Source organism: Cupressus sempervirens, chromosome 1, assembly GCF_028749045.1.
Source record: "Cupressus sempervirens isolate cs-2001-9-10 chromosome 1, ASM2874904v1, whole genome shotgun sequence".
NCBI classification, from domain to species: domain Eukaryota; kingdom Viridiplantae; phylum Streptophyta; class Pinopsida; order Cupressales; family Cupressaceae; genus Cupressus; species Cupressus sempervirens.
In genome coordinates, this window is record NC_143118.1 from 83,042,749 (window position 1) to 83,065,631 (window position 22,883).

The window sequence follows — 22,883 nt, forward strand, 5'->3', positions numbered from 1 at the left end:
GAATTTGAAGAGACCTTCGGTTGTGATGTGCAGCTTCTTTCAAACTCTATATATTTGTATGATTACTTTGTGTATGTACATCACATCAAACAAAACTATTGTACTTAAACATTTTCTTGATCAATTAAAGTGTTATTTTGTTGTGTGGCTGGATTTTTCCCTTAGATTGAAGTGTTTTCCCAGGATATTCTTGTGTGTTTTTTGGCTCTTCCTTATTGTTGTTTATCAATTAGTTCTCAGCAAAACTTATCATGGTTTCAAAGTCAAGTTAGATAACAACAATTTTAGGAGTTCCTCTTATTTATGCTATTCGATTGGCTCTAGTTGTCAATGCTTGCAGACCTCTGATCTTATGAGTTTATGTGCATAGTTGTTTCTTAATGATCGGAGTGTTTATTTCTTCTTTTTGCATCCAGTTGGCCGTATGCATGATCATTGATGATGGCAGCTTGAAGATAACAGCTTCTCCATGAAGAACATGCAGGGGCAGCCGTAAAGTTGTTTTTGTCGTTGCTGAGGGAATCGGGCAGATTGAGTGGCACCTTCCAATTTAAATCAAAATGTAAAGGAAGTCATCATTTTTCATAATGGAGAATGTGTTAGAAAGAAAATTCAGAAAGTAGCAGACCTGGAGGGAGAGATGAACAAGTATAATGAGAATCAACAGGGCAGCTCGTGACAAATCTGCCAAATCCTTTGACATTATAGCTGAATTCTATCATTTCTAATGATCATGTCTGGATGCTCCTGTTATGTTTGATCCTACCAGCAGATCTGTTCTTGTCTTTTTCTATTCTGGCCCCGTGTCTCAACATCTAAGTCAGTTTATTGCTTACATCAAGAGTATTCGATCATTTATGGGTTAGATTGTTTTTGTTTTGATCCCATCGTTTATTTGGAAGTGCTCTTCATGTAATCATATATCAATGAGTGCCAGTAACAGTTCTTGTCTTGCTGCGATGGTGATATATGGTGATCTTTGTAATCTTTGGAGTCAATACTGATTTCACACAAAGCTTTCTCGGAGTCTATGTCTGGCAATTGGTGGAAGTCTTGCAACTCTGCTGGCTGATGATCGATTCACATTTCAAGTCCACAATTGTTTTGGAGTCTATGATAAATTGAGGAGAGTTTGTTTGAGGAGATACAATGCGTGTGTCTCGCTGGAGCTGGTGTTTTGTCTTTTGTCCTACTTGCCAAAGTTTGAAACAACAGAGGAATCTGTCAAGGGAATTCCAATCGAGGATAATGTAATGCTTGAGCATTGTGCTTTAGTATATGCACACTGGCTGGAAATATTTATGGAGCACTTTCTCTAGCAGATTCACCTAGGTGAAGGCATTACTAAGTCAGGGCCTCTTCCTTGAAAAAGATGTTATATCTATATTCAACACTCTGTCAAAACATTCCGGGTATATATGAGTATCATAGATAAGAAGCTTGCCTTCTGCATCTTGAGGTTCGGGTCAACACGAATCTGTATGAGTCATATGCATTCTGGGTCGATTAACAACTACCGTTCGTTTTCTTGGTATCATATAGTTCCTGGACATTCGATGGCATGTACAATTAGCTCATCATGTTGGAACACTGAACTCTTATGAGTTTTGTTTTGTTTGGTCAATGAAGCAATGCGAGTACATAAAAATGTGGAGGCGCAGAGTTTGTACTGAAGAAAGGGAAGCTCATTTTGTTCAAAGAAATTACATCACCAGGGAGTCGAAGCCCCACACCTTTTCTTACCTGCCTAACTGTCAAGGGTGCAAAAGATGTTTTGAAGAAGCCGTTTCCATTCAAGCTCTCCACAAGCAAGGAGAGAATGTATTTCATTGTGGATAGCAATAAAGAGAGAGGAATGGATAAATTCCATTAGGCAATCGATTGTTCAGCATTCCAGGTTCAAGAGGATGTTTTGCAACTTGTTGAAGACTTTATTGCTTGAGAATTCAATGATTGTTCGGGATCTTGGGGTGTAAACAAGATAGGATTTTGTGCCAGAAACCCACCTGCAGACCATTTGATTGCTAAACAATGGAAAAGTGCGATTTGAGATGTAAAGCCCTCAAATATTCAGTGCTGAGGTAGGTTTTTTGGGCCTGAATGCCCGTCCATTATCAGCTTCTCTAAAGGTCCATTGTTTTCCTGTATTTGTTTCTTAAAAGGAATTGGTGATTTGTTTTAAAAGAAGCAATTTCAACCGACTTCTCTGGGCAGCAGTATAGAATCTGGGAAGTGTGAAGATTTTACTGTGTATGTTGATTGAACTATGCATTCAGGCAGAATTGCATAAGCCTAGTGCATGTGTGAAAGATTACTTTCAAAAGCTAGGCAAGTTTCCTTCTGATATGACTTTGGGCAGGGGACTTTGCAACTTGTTTACAATAAATTGATGGAAGGGCTTTCCGAGCAAGGGCCTAATAAATTTAAATAGGCAACGGGTCTTTAAGGTCACATGGTTAAGACAGAAGTTCCTTCTTTTACTTTCAATACCATTTTGAATTATTACTGCGAGTGTGACCAGATTGAGTCCGTTTTCAATTCTTAAGGCAAACTTGGTTATGATCCTAGTGTTGTCATTTTTGGCACAATAATCAAAGGGCTCTGTAAGCTCGACAGGGTGCTGGTTGCGATGAAAATTTTCCACAGAATGCTGAGGAGAGACCACAGGGTTGATGCTGTTCTGTATAATACAATGATGGTATAAATGATGTTGTTGTTAATCTTGAAGAAAGGGAAGGCCATTCAGGCATCTATCTTGTGGTAGATAGGAAAGAGCAATGTAGAGAACATAACTTTATGAAGTTGCAGAGATAAGTATTCTATGATTATATTTTTATTGACTGGTAATAGTATGCAATTTGCATTGGTCTCTCTGATAGGTTGACCTTATGAGTTATTTTATCTCTCTTGGTCGCAGGATGCAACAATAAGCATTGAGACAAGAATGTTGCTTTGATGATACATATTCAGAGGGAGATGTTTCTGCTCAAGAGGGAGGTTACATCAACTATCTTATTGTGGTGATCAAAGGATCCCTGCTTAGAGGGAGCCTCTGTCAGATGATGTTGCCTTGATGATACATATTCAGAGGGAGACATGTTGGAAATGAGTCTCAGTTGTGATTTTCTTTCTTATTGATTATGATTTATTATTCATGTGAAATTAATAAAATTGTAAGGACGGCTAATGATAACTCTTTCACTTATGAGGTAAATCATAGTGAACATCATGTAGAGAGAGTCCATGATGTCATCATGTTGAAAGATTTTGTAATGGGAGTTCGATGTCATGTTGAGAAATTCCAGGACAGCATCACATTGAGAGAGTTTGTGATTTAAGTTGGCTGTGATTCTTACAAGCTTGTCATGTTATGAAATTCCATGACAACATCATGTTGACAAAGTCCGTATGTAAGTTGGCAGTGATACTTGCAAGACTGTCATGTTGAAAGAGTACATGACAGCATCATGTTGAGAAAGCCTGTGATGTAAGTTGGCTGTGATCCTTGCAGACTTTTCATGTTGAGTGATTCCATGAATTATGTTGAGATAACATGTCTTCTATGAGAATCTATGTGATAAGAATTTATCATTAACATTTTTGGTTGCAGCTATGTGTGACTTCTATACTAAAGATCTCTCTCTTGTTAAGAGGAACTGTTGAAGATTGTAGCTGCAATAAAGGTCTATCTCTATTTTTTAGAAATATGATTGTTGTAACCATTATGGTCATCTTCAGCTGAAGAAGACGTTTGTGATAATAATTAAGATAATATCAAATATATTAACATGTGTCATGCGTCATGCATAGAGATAAAGGCGTGCATTTGGAAATATGAAGAGACTTGTTTTGGAAATTTAAAGAGACCTTCGGTTGTGATGTGAATAGTCTCTCAAACTCTATATATTTGTATGATTACTTTGCGTATGCACATCACACCAAGCAAAAGCATTGTACTTGAACATTTTCTTGATCAATATAAGTGATATTTTGCTGTGAGGTTGGGTTTTTCCCTTCAAGTGGAAGGGTTTTCCCAAGATAATCTTGTGAGTTTCTTGTATCTATTTTTGCTCTTCCTTATTGCTGCTTATCAATTATTTCTCGGCAAAACTTAACACAAGTAACTGTATTGTTCCCTTCAAAATAGTCAGTAATATCTACTTCAAAAATTTCTTTATTTGCACATATTGACCAAACTCTACCCTACGAAAATGGCACTACGGCAGCAGATAAAACCCTGGTTAAGGATGCTCAAATAGTAGATGAACCCTGGCATTTCAATGAATTTCCACTGGTATCTCTACAATCTCAACAGCTGAGTCTATCCTGAATTTAACCTTCCAATCTGCCCCTTGACTGTCAAAGCCACTGGAGTTTATAGCAGCAATTCACCCCTGAAAATTTAATATGCTTTCCACTTGGACACTTTCCAAAATTACCTCAAAACTGCTGCCTTCCTTTCACACCTAAAGTTGTACAGCCTGTTTGTAAATGTAAGAACACTGAATTTATTCTTGAAATCAAACCCAGACATATCCGAAATTTCCACAAACTGTATTGCAGGTTCATTCCAGCCAAATTATATACATGACACTCCAATTTGAAGAATAAATCTTGGCTACAATCTGAAATTCAATCAATTATGCCCAGTGGTCAATTCTATGTGAAATCACACCAAGGAATTGTGGGTTATAACTTCTTGTTATCCACTTGGGTTTCATCCTCAAGTTAATTTGAAAATTAAGGGCAATGCTAAACCAAAGTGTAGAAATCAGCAATGGATTGGTTGTTCAATATGCCCCCTCCTAGCTTGTCCTTTCTCAAAAAGAGTTCCACTCCAAAAAATATAGCTCTTCAAATTTCCTTCACAACCCTTGATTGATGTTTAAGAAGAATTATTAAAAGATAACTTTAATATAAGTGAACACCTTATTTTAGAGTTTCACTTTACTTAAAGCTATCTGTATTACAATTATATTTTATATTAACACTTACATGTCCCCTTGAATGAAATTAAAATCCTCTGGAAATATTATTATACTCCCCATTTTCCTGGTGCTAAATTACCAAGGCTCGCAGTAAACAAATGATGGGTGTTTGGATTTCAACTTGGCTTCATTTCAAAGAGGGGGCATTACACAGTATGGACGTATTGTAAAAACCACTGAAAATTGGAATTGAACCCTTGTAGAGCATGTATGCATTGTTCACTCTTCCTAGAGTTTAAGGTCCAGTTGAAAGGTTCTCAAGCAGTAACTCCTGGGTTGCAATATTTATTTCATTCCACCTGATTGTTTGTGTCCTTTATTTTTACTTTTTGAGCATACATACCACGGTGATTGGCATATATTATAGATTACACTGTTGCTGGATGAGTGTAGCATAACAGTCTTTAGAAATTATGCCTTTTTCCATTTTCTTTTGGTATCAACCCCTCTCACTGCTTTCTTGCCCACTCTAGCCATCTAAGCTCTCTGTCACACTCTCATGCCCAGTCTGCCACTGCCAATGGGTCAACCTGATCTACATCAATCATCTTGTGTCAAATTACTGGTTCATAGAGATTGTACATTTGATGTCTTATAAAAGTAAAACTGCTGCTTAGAAGTTCAAAGCTTACAAAAACTTGACAATATACCAAGAGATTGCTTTCATAGCTCGATGCTGAGAGCCAACCAAAACAAATCACCACTTTCAAATGCAGAAATATGTTTAACTGAACAAAACTCACAAGCAATCCCTTTTGCATGGTCTTAAGATTATTAGACCCTAGTTAGCATACCCCATGAGACACTTAGTAGTCACCAAACAAAATTTACAGTAAGAGTTTTATAGTGAGCTTTTGATGATTATCAGGATCTTGCACAAAAAGCCTGGATTAAAGACTTCAAATATATTTTTTGGCTTGACAAGCATTATTTTTGCCTTTCAAAAATTATGAAAATGGTGTGCACCATCAAGGTTTGAGTGGTTTTAAGGTTAGCATTTGGGCTTGGCAGTGTTGAATCCACCCCTCAAGCTTGCACGAAATTGTGACAAGGAGTACTCCCCCCCACCTCCTTGAACTCAGGGCACCACCCCTAGAACCCTGCAGACTCAGTTGATACACTTTCTAGCTGATTTAGCAATTCAAAAAGTTCAAAAATTCAAGTGTTACAGATTTTTTTAAGATGTCAAGTTTAGGTGAGTTTTCCCCTACTCAGAAATTTTCTGGTCTAGCAAATCCAAGTTTGTCAACTGTTGCTTTGACTAATTGAATCACAAAAATGTACATCACAAGAGTATTAGTCACTAGCATCCAAGAAATGATGTCAAATGGGATTAGGTAGCACTTTGAGCACCAAACCCTGCATTAAAAGAAACACATCTTGACATTTTGCAGCTTACAGTCTTGAAGCTTGCCAAAGACACACTACCATTTTCAAGCACAGAAAAATGTTGACTGACATGACCAATATCCAACCCATTTATTCAATCTTTAAACAACTAGACTGAGTGGATTACATAAAGAAATACATCGAAAGAATATAGAGAACAGTATCCATAAAATACACAGAAGAATGTTATCAAATGAGAATATGTAAGCACTCTGAGCACCAAACATAGATTTAAATTTTACAACTCTCAGAGAACACATCTTGACATTAGTGAAGTATACTATCTAAAAGTATATTGTCTTCCAGACAAGAGATAACTCTCCCTGACCTCAGAGGCCTGCAAATCTTGTGAATCAAATCAGATGAGATAAAGTACAAAATGTGTGAAAACCTAAGGAAAAAGACACCTCGGTGCATTAATATTTAATGTTGGGGACAGAATCCTCCAGGAATGTCAGCAGTCAAAAAGAAATGTTAAAAAATATTCAACACACGATTCACACTCTAACAAACCACGATTCTTTGAGCACATAAACACGGCAATTGACCAAATGTGATGCCAATTTTCTGTACTACACTAGGTTTTTAAAAAGAGTCAATAATCTCTTTTAGTGATAATAATAAATAGATCTTCAGAAAAGTCAAATCCCACTTATGCATTTGCATTATTGACAAATATTTGTAGGGAACAAGAAATTATAAATATAAAAAAAGAGTTCTTGTAATCTTCCCTAGATTACAAGAGCTAAAGTTTGTACCTGAGTAAATAGGTCAGCCAAGCATGTCAGTAGATTCTCCTCTGGATCCCCTGTCTTTGTGCGATTATAATATTCCAGCAATTGCTCTCTAAAAGGAACACAAAAATAAAGTGCCTGTTTAATTCAAAAAAGGGTCAGTTAGATCACCATTTGACCTGAAAGTCATGCTTCTATATATTTTTACCTAAACCTTAATTGTCATGATAAACTCTAAGAGTACTATGCTAGATGGAGTCTGTACCTTCAGTTTAAAGGCCAATTCCACCATTGGCTATAAACAGTGACTTGTAATTTACTAAGGTACTTAACAACCAAATAAACAGTTCAAACTAGATCAGAATTAGTCACCGCTCATCGCTAAGAAACCAATCATAGCACTAATTAAAACTATGAATTTTGACATCAAGGGAGAAAACAAAAAGGATAAAGACAGACATATCCAGAGAAGATATTACAAATTAACTCCAACAGTTAAGATCAACCAAAGCCTAAGCAACCATCATACTAGGAAATTTAACCAGAACAAGTCAAATATATGGCTATAGTTTGAAATTTGGATTTGCAAAATCTGACAAGGATACATTTCACATTGACAACCCAGCAAATTAGTACCACCCAAAGTGGCCTTGACACTAACACTTTAGACAGAGATGAAAATGTTGGTTAGCATAAACTTGTGAAGTAATATGAAAGAAAGTGACCAAGTTCACAGCCCAATCAGGGTCAACTACTGCAATTACATAAATAAATCCACCTAGATCATAACCAGTCAAGACATATTACACCTCACTAGTTCTTGGGTATAGCATTCATCTGCACAATGATCCGACACAAGAAGCTAGGCATATTTGTGGGCGCAACAGGAAGTAATTACATTCATTTCAAGCAGATCACAACCACATTGATATATCAGATTCAATCAGTCCTATGGAATTGTTTAAAAAATTTAGCACACCTTTAGGGAAGAATTACAGGCCACAAAGAATTCGGAGAACCTTACCACTTTGTTGAAGGTAAAAAAGCACAAAGAAGGAAACTGTAATTAGCATCAAATCACTTTTCTGCATCCAAGATGAATTCTGAAGGCCAGGCCATTTCTGTAAACAAAACATGGACTGCCTAGATCTGGGCTGCAACTCTTAACTAATGATACAATATATTTAAAGTTGTCCGTGACAAACAAGCTAACCAAAACAAATATTTCAGAAAAATTAAAGAACACCCTCATGTATACGTAATTTACAAAAATATGAAGAGATAAAAACAGATCCAAGCTACATAAATTGAGTGTAAGGAAACTTTTAAATATGTTGAACTTTTAAAGAAAAGATAAATCACATTACTGCTAAATTTCCAACAATTAAAATATCAAGATGACCTGTTTCTATACTTTATCACCTTGCTCTAAGTTCAAAATAGCTTTATCAAACCAGCTATTAACACTGAACCATGCACTAGACAGGCTACCAATTTGTGATTACAACAGCTAGACATGGATAATTCAACCTCAAAGGAGCATGCTTTCAAAAAATATACATATATATGGAAGAAATAGTCCCACCTAAACTGTGTGAACAAGAATATCAAGAAATAATTAGATCTTACAGACCGCCATGACAAAGGGTGCCCTTTTCAACTACCAAATAATGATTAAAGAAGAGGAGTTCTGAAGCCTCTGGTGCCAAAAATACAGGCCATTCTGCATTCACTCCTCAAGAAAGTTAACTATTATGGGAATCATAGATCTATTATCTCGTACATACAGCCAAAAAATGTCACAATAGGTTATAATAGAGACTCCCCAAAAACTTCAACCAAAGGAAACTTCCATTGTAAGCAACATACGGACTTATAAGGAACATTATTTTTAATTGTAGGCTCTACTCTCTCATAAAAAGTAGCGGAACCAGAAAAGATCAGGCTAACAGTGTAAAATTAAAGGTCCAAATGTAAGAGATATGGCAACAGAGACAAAGCCAGAGAATAAATTCCAACTGTTATTGTGTGCCCGGAAGAAAAAGCTAGTAACAGAATGCAGACGAGATAGTGACTAGCCAGTCTTGTTTGTAAAAATAGGAAACCAGAATAAGATACAAAACCTTCAAAAAAAACAAGAAATATGGCGGCCACACTAAATCTCGTGCATGCAGAATGGAACCACAAAACATGTAATACAATCAGATGAACTAAAATTAATCAATTTTCATACCAGTGATCATTTCAAGAAGACGGAGAATACAACTGGAAGAAGATACACCATTCACAAACCTGGAAGAAGATACAATGAGCTCTATCACTAAAAAGAATCAATAATGTATAATTAGATTTTAGATAGATTGGTACAGGAGAGGCTCAAGGGTAAGTTAATGTGGGGATATCGTAAGATTCATGATCAAGAAAAATTCATGGTCACCAAAGCCCAAAATTTCTTAGAGATTCCTTACAATAATATTCTGCACCATCTTTTTTTATGCATTGATTAAGTAATCAGAACATGTCCAAAATCTAAATCGAATGCTATATATTCAAGGTTCCTGGTTGTAGAAAAGACTAAAATATTATTATAGTACACTATATTAGTGTCAGAGAATAAGCTGGTTTAAATTTAATAAAAACCGATCCAGCTCTGTGGGGGGAGGACAGCCAATTATTTACGGAATGCTAAAACTGCTCGGACTGCCCGAGAAAGGCTTCAAGGCTGCAAAGAAAACAAATTGTCCAGTGCCTGAGGTGCTTGTCATAAGCATTCCAGCGGTACGAGTGGGGCAAAAGCAGTGGACATTTTCACCAGACTATGGTATGACCCCTACTTATCCCGTCCTTCCAAGGATTCATCTTGGACGGTTAGCAGGCACCATTCGACCTCTAAGGCCACGTGAAATTCTGGTCTGTAGGTTGTTCTGGTCATGTCAAGTTTCAAAAGGACATGGGTATGCTTTTGGTTGATTTCTGGCTTCTGATGGTTCAGATAATGTTTCTTTCGTGGGAGATTGCAATGCCAGTCGCATACCATAAAATGTCTCGCCAAAATAAGGCTTCAAACATGATGGAACAAGTTTACAAACTACATGATGCAATGAACAAAGAGATTTGCATAATTGGAATTACCTTGTGCGAAATTGCTAATTATAACCCGGCAGAATCAGTATACAAACAGTGCGTGAACATGTGGGTTCCATCATTGTAGTTAACTGGGGCTAAGTTTTCAATTACAAAACGGGAAAAGAAATATACAAGTTGCATTGACAAAAAGGGGGTTCCATAATTGTAGTATTTGGAGCAACTGATGAAGGGTTCCAACTTCCACTTCCCTGAAGCGATAAACCGTGTCAGTACATCTCTGTTTTATAATACCCTATCAGTGCAATTCGTAAATTCTATCGTATTACACAATCTCTAATGCACCACAGATTATATGTAATTTCAAATCAATTGAATCTAACTTATAATCCCATCCATACTGAAAATTCAGTTTCAAGAAATTGAAATACGAGACAAACAAATTTCATGAAAACCTGCCTGAAGAACGCTATTGCAGTAGCAAGTATTGCCGAAATTCTCGAGGCCAAAGTAGCGTTCGCCTTCGGGAAATTGATCTCCGAGCGCCCTTTCAAGTCTTGAGCCGGTAGCTCCCATGACCATACGCCCACCGCTTCCTGATGTTGAGATTTTTCTTCCGGGGAGGGGCGAAATGGAGGAAGGGTTTTTTTTACAGATGTTTCATAAATACCAAGAAATCATTTATATGTTGCCCACAAATTCATATTGTCGTTCTGGAACAAATGGAATCTTGTTAGAATGTATGCCCGCCTAATTCAGAGCGCTAATCCTTCGCACTGTCAGTTGTCAACCGGCTTATTAAAAGGACCAAAACAATGTGGCGGTGGCGGGGGGCAGTGTCGCCTTCGGTGCAAAGCTACACTACACGCATTATTTTATTTATTTTATTTATTATTATTTACATAATAATATTTCTTAGATCGTTGTGAATAATTTAATCAGTTTTATGTTTCAAATGTCTTTAAAGGTTAAGGATGGGGAACCTTAATGCGTCTTTATAGCTAACTTCGTGTATTTAGAGAAGCTAAATTACACGAGTTTTTATGGTTTTTTCTTTAGGTTCACCTCAATTTATTAGGTCGGCATCTATTGTTCTAATTCTATTCTGAACTTGAATAAATGTTTGAGTGGGATGAGAAACTCTATATTTATGGGGATGAGAATACATGGGATATAACTAATCAATGTTTTACACTTCATAAGAATTTTAGTTAGGATATTTACTATGATGAACATGGGATTTTAAAGATTTAATTTTTTTTGTTCAATTGGCTTGCAAATTCTAAAGAATTGATGTTTAATTTTGTCAACCAAAATCAAAAAAAAGATCTAGTATCCTCATACATGCAATTATTTGGACATGTTATGTCTTATTTTTGTAATAATGTGTATTATGGCCCAAATGTCAATTTCTTATTTCTTGTAGTTTCCCTAGTCCAATTTTGCATGTGTGTTCTTGTTCTTTCCACACCAGCAAAGTGTTGGAATATTTTAGAATAACTGAGAGGGGGGAAGGGGGGTGAATCAGTTATCCAAGGTCTAGATGTATAAATTAAACTTTTCAAAGCTTAGTGAACCCATAAAACATCCATACTCATGCATGCATCCATAAGATTATGCAATGACCAAAAACTTGTAGGTTACTGTCAAATCAACTTGCAAAAATGTAAAGCATGAAACATAACAAATTCATCAACACACTTGACACAATGATTTACGTGGAAATCCAATTTGGGAAAAACCACCAATAACATGCTACTCCTTTTCACTCTTCTAAAGTGATGCCCTTTCTAAAGTGATGCCCTGTGAAAGGTCAACCCTGTTAAAGGTTACAATACACACTATTAAATGTGACCCTGTTAAAGGATTTCAATCACCCTATTAGAAGTGAGCCTTGTTAGAGGACTTTAGGCCATTCACTTGGAGTGCCACCAAGTTAAAGGATTTACAAATGATTGTTAGGTCAACCTTAATCCAAAGGATTTTCCCTAGACTGATACAATTGTTAGAGAGTAACAGTAGAGCTTTGATCTAATACAACTTACAACTTCTCTTGCAGATTACAAATCTTTGTTCAGTCCTCAATTCTACTTGGCCTTCATGCTTTGCAGCCCTGATAGCTTATTCATCCTTCAAGCATACATCTCCTTAAGCCTTAGTGCTTAACATGCCATTGCAGACTCTATTTTTAGGTCTTAACATGCCATTGCAGACTCTTCTCTTAGGTCACTTGATGAAGCAAAACCATTAGCTCCTTGTCTCCTTTAGGTTCTCAAACATGACAAGATTGCTTCATGATCAGACATTCCTATAAGTAGGAAATTGATGCAGTGCAAGGCAGGAGAATCCCCAAAGGAGATGTCCTAGCCCCCTGTAAATAACCACACAGTGGAAACACAATAACAATGCACGATCTGATATCAAATTACAACTGTTTATTCATAAAATAACTGTTGCAATGTGTCAGGCTATAAGGCCTTCCCGATTACAACCAAATACATAGCAATTACAATAACAGTTCTACAAGATCCCTTAAGATCCAATTCAAACCCTAACTAGTCCAGATCCACACTCTGGTAGAAACCTCTAAGGAAGATCTCAACTTGTGCTCACAAACCCACTAAGCAATCTCCTTATTTTCCAAGCCGCAACTACTAGCTCTTCTCAAAACTCGCTCCTCTAGCTCCTCCTCTTCTCCAAGATGGATGAATAATGACAAAAGACTTCCCCATAACCCTTACTTATACCAATCTAAGTCACAAGTCAGCCCAGAACACAAATTAAGTACAAATACATAAATTAAATGCCACAAGTTGGCCTGCAACAGCAATTAAATGCCCAAACTTGATGTCTGGGTAAAATTGTGATATCTCCTAGCTCTGATTGAATTAGAATTTGCACTTTGAACTGTAGTTAGTACTCTAGGTCCTCTTCAATCCCTAAAATTTGCATCTTCTAACTCATTGTGAAAAATTAGTTATATGGCCTGCAACAGGCACCAAATTCCTAAGCAAGGTCGAGCTCCATAGACCATGTCGAGCAACCAAAGACCATGGCGAGTTCCTAGACCATGCCAAGCAACCAATCCTTCATCAATCGAGTACCAATGCAAGAAACCTCCAAAGAAACAACTGAGCCTCCTCCCATGAACTCCAAAGTAGTCACCAAGCAAACCCAAAATGCTCCTACATCAAATTCCCCAGGTAAATAGAAAAGTGTGTCCCACACTTTGATGCCCAAAGAGAGATCAACAACCAACTTCATCTTTATCAAAGGCTTCCACTCCAATGGGGACAAGAAAACTAATTTGATCATCCACACCTATATCATTCTATCAAACAGCAAAATCTCAACCATTTGATCAACATGCTCACACCCAAGAACAAACTAAACATAATGCTTCAACAGTAAACCTTCATCCACATCAGCAACAACATGTAGATCTCCATCAACACATGCCAAACTCACAACACCAATAATCTCATTGCTCACAACAAGATGCTCTGCAATACATAACTCACCACCAATAGCAACCCGATCATCCACGATCAAGTGTCTGCAATTTCCATGTCAGACTCAGCCAACTGATCATGAAAACCAACCTCTATCCTAGCATCAACAAGGTTAGGAATATCCTCAACAACAACCTCCAACTCCTCTATAGGTTTTGTATCAGAATCCACAAACTAATTAGCAAAACCAAGCTCTTCCACCTCGAGCTTGTTATGCCATCTTCTTTCATGAACAAGTCTCTTCACTAGCCAAACAACTCTCTTTCGAATCGGTAGACTCTAGCTCTACAGACATCTATAGAGGCCTTCCTCATCCTATCCCTATCTCGACCAACCAAACTAGTTTCAAACCAAGCAACCTCCTTCTTAGCTCAGTCAACTAAACTAGCTTCAAACTGAGCAAACATCTTAAAAAAAATCCTCTCCACCACCTCACAAAGATTCGCAATCATCCCAGGGTCCAATCCTCTCAGAGCCATCTTCCAAGATCTTTGTAAACCCTCTGCAACAAATCCTTCCTACACTCCTTGTGACAAAACTATTTTTTTTGCAAGTCAGATCGCATCCTGCCACCTCACGTGAATAATCAAGAGCCACATCACAAGTCCAAGACCACGGATTTGCAATCCACAAACTCTTTACAATCATGCCTCAACAAGATTAGTCTTCCATCTTCGCATCCATCGATCCATCTACAAGCCCTCTAAAATTGCAAGTTAGAACTATGATTTACCACCTTACAACCAAGAGATCTATGACTCCAGAAAGAAAATCCACCACCAGATCAAGATCAAATCATATCTACTTCTCCACCCAAGTCCTAGTGCAAACTGCCACAACTTTAGCGATCTGTCTACACGCTTAGTAACAACCTTCACTCTGATACCACTTCACATAGTACAAGGTAAAAGAATCCTCAAAGGAGATGTCTTAGCCCTCAACAAATAACTAGATAGCAAAAATACAATAACAATGCACGATCTGATATCAAATCACAACTCTTTGTTCATAAAATAATTGTTGCATGCAATGTGTCTGGTTGTAAGGCCTTCCTAGTTACAACTAAATACAAAGCAATTACAATAACAGTTCTGCAAAATCCCTCAAGATCCAATCCAAACCCTAGCTAGTCCAAATCCACACTTTGGTAGAAACCTCCAAGGAAGATCTCAACTTGTGCTCGCAAGTCCACCAAGCAATCTCCTTGTTTTCCAAGCTACAGCTACTAGCTCTTCTCAAAACTCACTCCTCTAGCTCCTCCTCTTCTCCAAGATTGATGAATAATGATAAAATACTTCCCCACAACCCCTACTTATACCAATCAAAGCCACTAGTCATCCTAGAACACAAATTAAATACAAATACGTAAATTAAATGCCACAAGTCAACCTACAACAACAATTAAATGCCCAAAATTGATGTCTAAGTAAAATCATGATATCTCCTAGCTCTGATTGAATTATGACTCACGCTTCAAACCATAGTTATTACTCTAGGTCCTCTTCAATCCCTAAAATTTGCATCCTCTAATTCATTGTGAAAAATTAGTTACACGGCCTACAACATGCACCAAATTCCTAAGCAAGGTCGAGCTCCATAGACCATGTCGAGCAACCAAAGACCATGTCGATTTCCCAAACCATGCCGAGCAACTAAAGACCATGTCGAGTTCTTAGACCATACTGAGCAACCAATCCTTTTTTAACCAAGTACCAATCCAAGCACCCTCCAAAGAAACTACTAAGCCTCCTCCCATGAACTCCAAAGTAGTCACAAGCAAACCCAAGATGCTCCTACATCAGAAATTAAGATATTTTGCCACTCATTTTTTATCATCCAAATTTGGGGTTCGGATGGATTAAGTAGGATACAATGTATCTACCACATATCTCATATCTCTTCTAGAAACTTCTTCTAGAATCCATTTGAATTTTCCTAAAAATGGTTTACCTCAAATTCTGTGCCACCAACCTTATCTTCCACTTGGTTCACAAAATCCAAGAAAACAAACTTGTCGGCTCAGATTCATCAAATCTTCGATCTTTTAAATAATGCAGCAGCTCGGCATTATCAACCTTCTGATGCTCAGCACATACTTCGTTACTCGGCATCCACTGTGAAATTACTTGGCACCTACTAAAGTTTACTGGTGCTTGGCATCAACTAAACTTTGCTCAACATCAACTATTTTGCTCGACATACACTAGAATGAATCTTTTACTCGGATCCAACTAATTTTTTGTTTGACTTGCACTGACTTCGCTCGGCACCTACTATCCACTCAATCAAGCTTGGCAGACAAACTTTGTGTAACTTGTTCTTCTAAACTTTCTAAGTGTAACCAACCTTTGTAACCTTAAGTAGATTATCAATACATCATGTCATCACTATCTTAACTAATCCTTATACTTCATCACATAATCATAACTCAACCTTTCCTCTAGGTGCTATTGTTACCTCTTATTGATTAAATCCTCTTCATTAATCAACTAAGTGATAGTACTTGAATCTTATAAAATTTGTCTTACCAACAAATAGTAGGTGTGACAACAGTGACAAAACAATGATTGAAACATATAGTTTTCTTCAAGAATCTCTTTTTTTCAATAATCTTTCTCAACAACGATCTTTTCAGTTAGATCTCAACAATCTCCCTCTTTGGCATTGATGACAAACCAAACTGATCAACCAAATTAACAAAATGGTAAACAACTTTGTTCAACCAAACTAACTAGGTTAAAATAGTAAGACAATACCAAAAAGAAAACTTATATTGATATCGCTCCCTCTATCAACAACTTCCATCTTCTTATTAGGTTACAAAATTCACTCTTTCTCATAACTCCCTCTGACTAGGTAGATTAGGATTTCTCCCTCTTTCTTAAATTGTTCTCTATCTCTTTGATCAACAATCTCTTGATATCTCTAATATCTGTCTTTCTCATTAATAATATTGATACTGGCTTGATCTATCTCCCTCTTTGATCAGTAGAATATCTCCCCCTATACATTATGGTTCTTGATTAGTATAATATCTCCCTCTTTGACAACAATGCCAAAGATATATGCCAAAAACTTGTGATCTTAAACATACAGATATAGGCTTTTGTAGTTTCTTCAGTTTCTCCCTGTGTCAACTTGCTTGTGACTGATTTGAAGTTTTAGTTTTATGACTACTTTAGGCAACTCCTAAAGTAAGATCCTCTGCATCAATGTGTAACATATGAATCTCAGTTTGTTTGATGCAAGGCACTCCTCTTGTTACTTAGATAGCCTTTGATAGGGGTATCGCCCCTAATTTACCTCTTAGATACGCATGAGCATCCTTAGGTAATGGTTTTGTGAAGATATCAACAATTTGCTCCTTTGTGTTAACATATTCCATCTTCACCTCTTTATCTTGAACTAACTCTCTCAAGTAATGATACTTGATTGCAATATGCTTTGTCTTTGTGTGCATCACTGGATTCTTTGATATATTAATAGCACTTGTATTATCACAATAAAGTATCACTGGTTTTGTGATTTCTTCCTTCATTCCTTTGAGTAACTATTTGATCAATACAATGTTTGTGCAATTTACAGTAGCAGCAACATATTCAACTTCAACAATGGATTGTGAAGTACAACTTTGCTTCTTACTAGTCCATGTAACTAATCTCTTGCCTAGGAAAAATGCCCCTCCACTGATGCTCTTTATGTCATCAATGTTTCTAGCCCAATCAACATCAGTGTAGGCTCTCAATTCAAATTTTTCATTCTTCTTTTAGTATAGACCAAACCCTTATGTTCCTTTCAGTTATCTCATTATTCTCTTCACAACTATTAAATGATTCTCCCTGAGATTAGCAAAGAATCTTGCAACTATCCCCACAGATAATGCAATATCAAGTCTACTATGTACTACATATTGCAATTTGCCAATCATAGACTAGTACATTGTTTGGTTCACCTTAGCAGAATCATCATTCTTTGGAAATTTGTGTCTTATCACCATAGGTGTACTTAATGGTTTGGAATTCTTTAATCCAAAAAAAATCAATATTTCCCTGACATACTTTGATTGAGTGATGTATATACCATATTTCATCTGATATACTTGCAAACTCACAAAAAAATTGATCTCTCCAAACAAATTCTTGCTTCATCTAATTTGTAAAATCCTCACATAGAGCACCTTGACCTCCAAATATGATATCATCAACAAATATTTTAGATAACAATATACCTTTGCCTTTTTATATCTTTATGTATAGATTGTTGTTGTCATCAGTCCTTTCAAATCCAATCTTCACAAGATAATTATGAAGTCTCTCATACTATGCTCTCGATGCTTGTTTCAAACCATATAAAGCTTTATACAGTCTACATACCATGTTCTTATTGTTAACATCAACAAAACCTTTTGGTTGTTCTATGTAAAATTCTTCCTCTAATATGTCATTCAGAAATGCAGATTTAACATCCATCTGATAAACTTTGAAACCTTTGTATATGCAAAATAAGCAAGTAGAGTTCTTACTCCTTTCAATCTAGCATAGTCAATTCCTTCTTGTGCATATCTCTTGCAAACTAATCTTGCTTTTTTTCTTGTGACTTCACCATTTTCATCTAGCTTGTTCCTGAATACCCACTTCGTACCAATCACTTTTTTGTCTTTTAGTCTAGGAACAAGACTCCATGTTTTGCTCTTCTCTATTTGTTTAATCTCTTCTTCCATGGCTTTGTACCAATCAACATCTTCTAGTGCATCTTTTACTATTTTGGGTTCTTTCAACCTCAACAAACACGTTTTCACTTCTTAATCTATTTCTTATCATTGTTCTAGCATATTTATCTCCAATGATTTGAGTAGCAAGATGATGTCTTTTGACATACTTAGACAATCTTGGTTCAACTCTTGTTTCTTCATTTTGTCTTTCAACTTCAGAATCACCGTGTATATATCTGTCAAGTAGTTCAACATTTCTTTCATGTACACTAATCTTAGAATCAAAATGTGCATCCACTTCATTCTATAATTTGGCATCTAAATTCAGCTTGGTTCCTAAATGCAACTCGACTTTCATAGGATGTGACTCGATAGTTACTGTAACTTGTTGTTGATTTGTAACTTGATTCATGGCATCTTATTCAGCAAGCATTCCTTCATAAAAGTATACAAATGATTTGTATTCTTCTAGTTTCAACCTCATAAACTTCTGTATATTCATCGAAGTTCACATTTGCACTTTCCACAATTTTGTTAATGTTAGTGTTCAAACACTTATAAGCTTTACTTCTTGTGAACTATCCTAGGAATATACCTTCTTCACTTTTTGCATCAAGATTGTCATTCCTGATATCTTTAAGAATGTGACAATTACTTCCAAATACCTTAGAGTATTTTACATTGGGTGAGTATCCATACCATAGTTCAAAAGGTGTTGAATAAGTACCTTTCTTGATTTGCACATGGTTCAAGGCATAGATAGTTGTGCTTATAGCTTCTCTCCAGTATTTTAGAGCAACATTCATCTCCATCGTGAGTGTTATAGCACAATCCATTATAGATATGTTCCTCTTTTCAGCTATTCCATTTTGTGGAGGGGTTCTCGAGGTAGATGTCTGTCTTTTGATTCCTTTGTCATTAAAAAAATCTCAAATTCATTTGATGTGAATTCTCCTCCTTTGTCAGATCTCAAACATTTTAGACTTTTACCTATTTTCTTTTCAAGTCTTGCTAAGTAACACTTAAACATTTGAAAAGCATTAGATTTCTATTTCAAAAACATAACTGTCATCATCCTAGAATAGTCATCAACAAATAGCATTGCGTACTTATCTCCCTTGTAGCTTTGCACTTCAATTGGTTCACACAAGTTAGTATGAACAATCTCTAGCATTCCTATAGAGGTGTAAGTTTTACTCTTAAAACTTGACTATGTCATTTTTTCTAATTGACATTGTTTGCACATTACATTATCAGGCTTCTTCAACTTGGGAAAACCTCTAACTTTCTTCATGTTACTAATACTAACCAAGTTATCAAAGTTAACATGACATAACCTCTTGTGCCATAGCCATACATTATCAAATTTTATAACAAGACAAGTAGCATCCTCTATATTAAGATAGAATAGATTACTGCTAGTTTGATCACTTTTTCTAATTAGTTTCCCATTTGTGTCATATATCTTAGCAATATTGTTTTCAAATTCAATCTTACATTCCAGATTATTCAGTTGTGACACACTCAACAAATTATAGTTTAGTCTTTCAACATAGTAAGCATTGTCACATGAATCTTATATGTGAGTTTGATAGAACCTTTTCCTTTTATCAAACATGGTGCATCATTACCAAATCTTACACTATTTCCATCATAACAACTCAAGGTAATGAATTTACTTTTGTCTCCAGTTATGTGATGTGAGCATCCACTGTCAATGATCCATCTATCATTCTTGTTCACACAAGTCACAAGTGTAGTTGCATCATTTTCATCAGATTTGTCTTTTATTGCAACATATACCACCTCACCATCATGTTCATAAAAATCATTCTCTTTAGCAATGTAGCAAGACTTCTTGCCTTTGTCTTTGTAATCTTTGTTGTCTTCATCTCTTCTATTCTTGTATTTGTCACCACCTCTGCGGTTCTTCTTCTATGGGCATCTAGTAGCAATATGACCAACCTCATTGCAATTAAAAAAAATGATGGGTAACTTACCTTGAACTTGCCTTTACCTTTATGGAATCTTTTTTCAATAATCTTTCTCAACAATGATCTTTTCAATAAGATCTCAACACAAAGGCCTTCTTGTGAACATTCACATTTATCTTCAATTGAGCTCCCCAGTAGGTTGTAAAATAGCCATCCAAAACCTTGGAGATAGTCATTGATTGACTTTTCAAAAGAGTGATTCGAGAGAATTTTTGTCATTAGCATCATGCCAAATAACTGCTCAAATAGAAGTAGCGCTAGAAGGAGGGCCTTTAAATTATTATGCCTAAAAATTGCATTGTTATTTGACAGTTCTACAAATTTTGCAGTTCTATTTTTTAACAATCTGTTCACAGTCACAAGGTGCACTTTTTAGAAGGTGCACTTTTCATCAAGGTGGATCGAGATCCATAGTGTGCTTCCCCAAAGGTGCACAAACTATAAGATCTTGACCCACTGTCACCCTTTTAGTGAGCATTGAGGTCTTTGCCCAAAAAATAGGAGTTATTAGAACTCGATCACTTTTGCAAGTCTTGTAGGGAAAAGGGATACCCAAGCTTCAACCACTCACATTACAAATTCCATCATCTTCATCTATTATGCATTCTACTTCACCCATACCTATCATTCCACCTAATCCTCCACCTATGGATTTCTTTGCAAATATAGTAGATTCACCAATCAACCTACAAGGTCCACTCAATGATCTTCCCAAGAACCTTAATAAATTTTTCCCAAGGTTCATTTATGGAGAGACATGGACAACATAAGATCACATCAAGGTTTTCAAAGAAATGTGTTATCGGAAACAAATTCAAGAAGAAAATGTAATCCTTCATATGTTCACATACACCTTGCGAGAGCTTGTATTTAACTGGTACATGAACTTGTCATCAAGATCTATTCCAAACTGGGAAGCTTTTCAGAAGGTGCTCTTAGATCAATTCAAAACATTCATCAATCCAATCATTTTACATCACCAATTCATATCTATCAAGAGCGATCCAGTAGAGACTATATCCCGCTTCATTCATCATTTTCACATGGTATACTAAAAGTTGAAAACCCCTTATGCTGTACAAGTGGGGATTGTGATCCAAATCTATTTGAACTCTATGGACCACCTCATTGTTATCTTCCTAAGGAGATTGGTTGTTGCAGACATTGATACTCTAGAAAAGGTCTTTGAAAAACTAGACACCTTCACCAAATAGGCTAACCCTAATGGAGGAGGTATGATAATTCTAGCTAACATTAATATGATGGTATAACTATACCCTATAGGAGCACAAGAAATGCCTAAACAATTCATTTCGCTGAATATGATCCCAATACAATAGGCACCTACTACCTTAGCTCCAGTTATAACCTACCTAGGGTATGAGCCTCCAAAAGTTGCTTTCTTTGAGCAAAAGATTACACCATCCGCTGAGGTGGAGAGCAATGTTACAACTGAGATGGACCAAGTGAAAAAGATCATGTCTCAGATAACCAATGAGCTAACCCATCTTCAATTATTACAAGGGCAAAATAACAATTTCCAAAGAGCTAATATAGCCCCAAACAATAATGGTTATAGTCAAAACTACAACAAGAATTTTAGTGAGAAAAATGTTATAGGAAATAATTTCAACATGTCAAACTGAAACAATGGTTTTCAAAGGAAAAATCAACAATGGAATACTCGATCGAACAATGGGAGTACCCCTATAGACACCAATAATAATGCGCAATTTGTCTATATCAATCAACTTGATACAAATCAAAATGTACCAAATGATGGTGGCATGTTCTTTATCAGAAATCAAGAGACAAACCAAAATTCAAACAATGCCAACAAGAAGTCCCCTATTCAATTCAATGCCATGTTGTTGGAGTCTGGTGATTCTCCATAGAATACTAAAATGGGAGACCCTGTTGAAGTTGATGAAAGATCAACCCCACAACTCCCAAGAATCACCTGCATGCAAACACCTGTTACAGAAAGAGAGAGGCAAAAAGCTATGGAGGCAAGAATTACCAGATCCATAGATGAGACATTCTTGATGAGCAAAAAAGAGATTGCTAATATCAATAATGAATGAATAATTACAAAGAGAGATCATCCTTATAAATGAGATCGAAACCCTGAAAAGGTTTAACCTAGGTTGCATCATAATAATTAATAAAAGAAATTAATTATTAGATGCCTAAAGTTTAGCTTAAGCAACTAGAGTTAATTAGGAAATGTCTAATTACTCTAACACCCCCCCTTAAGATAAACTTAGGGAGTAGCTAAAAACCTAGAAACTACTACTGAAAGTAGATTTGGGTCCTGGCAACAAAGGCCTGATGAGGTACCCAAGCATAATCAAATCTCTGTAAAGAGGAGAAATAAAGAAAACCACATGGAAAAAACCCTACTCCAAAAATAGATGGAAAACATGCTGAAAGAAACTAGTGAAGGACCGAAGAAGCCTCCAAACCAGGAA

General features: G+C 36.3%; 1 protein-coding gene across 2 annotated transcripts in view; it reads right to left on the bottom strand.

Moving 5' to 3' along the window:
• The window catches only part of LOC149576337 (ubiquitin carboxyl-terminal hydrolase 4-like), a 28,397-nt gene extending 17,430 nt beyond the window's left edge, over positions 1-10,967 (bottom strand). For both annotated transcript variants that reach the window (XM_089816898.1, XM_089816892.1), the window contains exons 1-2: positions 10,655-10,967; positions 7,136-7,249 (exon numbers count right to left, since the gene is read on the bottom strand). In XM_089816898.1, the coding sequence (XP_089673024.1) occupies positions 7,136-7,249; positions 10,655-10,777 (237 nt within the window). In that variant the 5' untranslated portion in view covers positions 10,778-10,967. The remainder of the gene's footprint in view (positions 1-7,135; positions 7,250-10,654) is intronic.
• Positions 10,968-22,883: the final 11,916 nt, after the last annotated feature.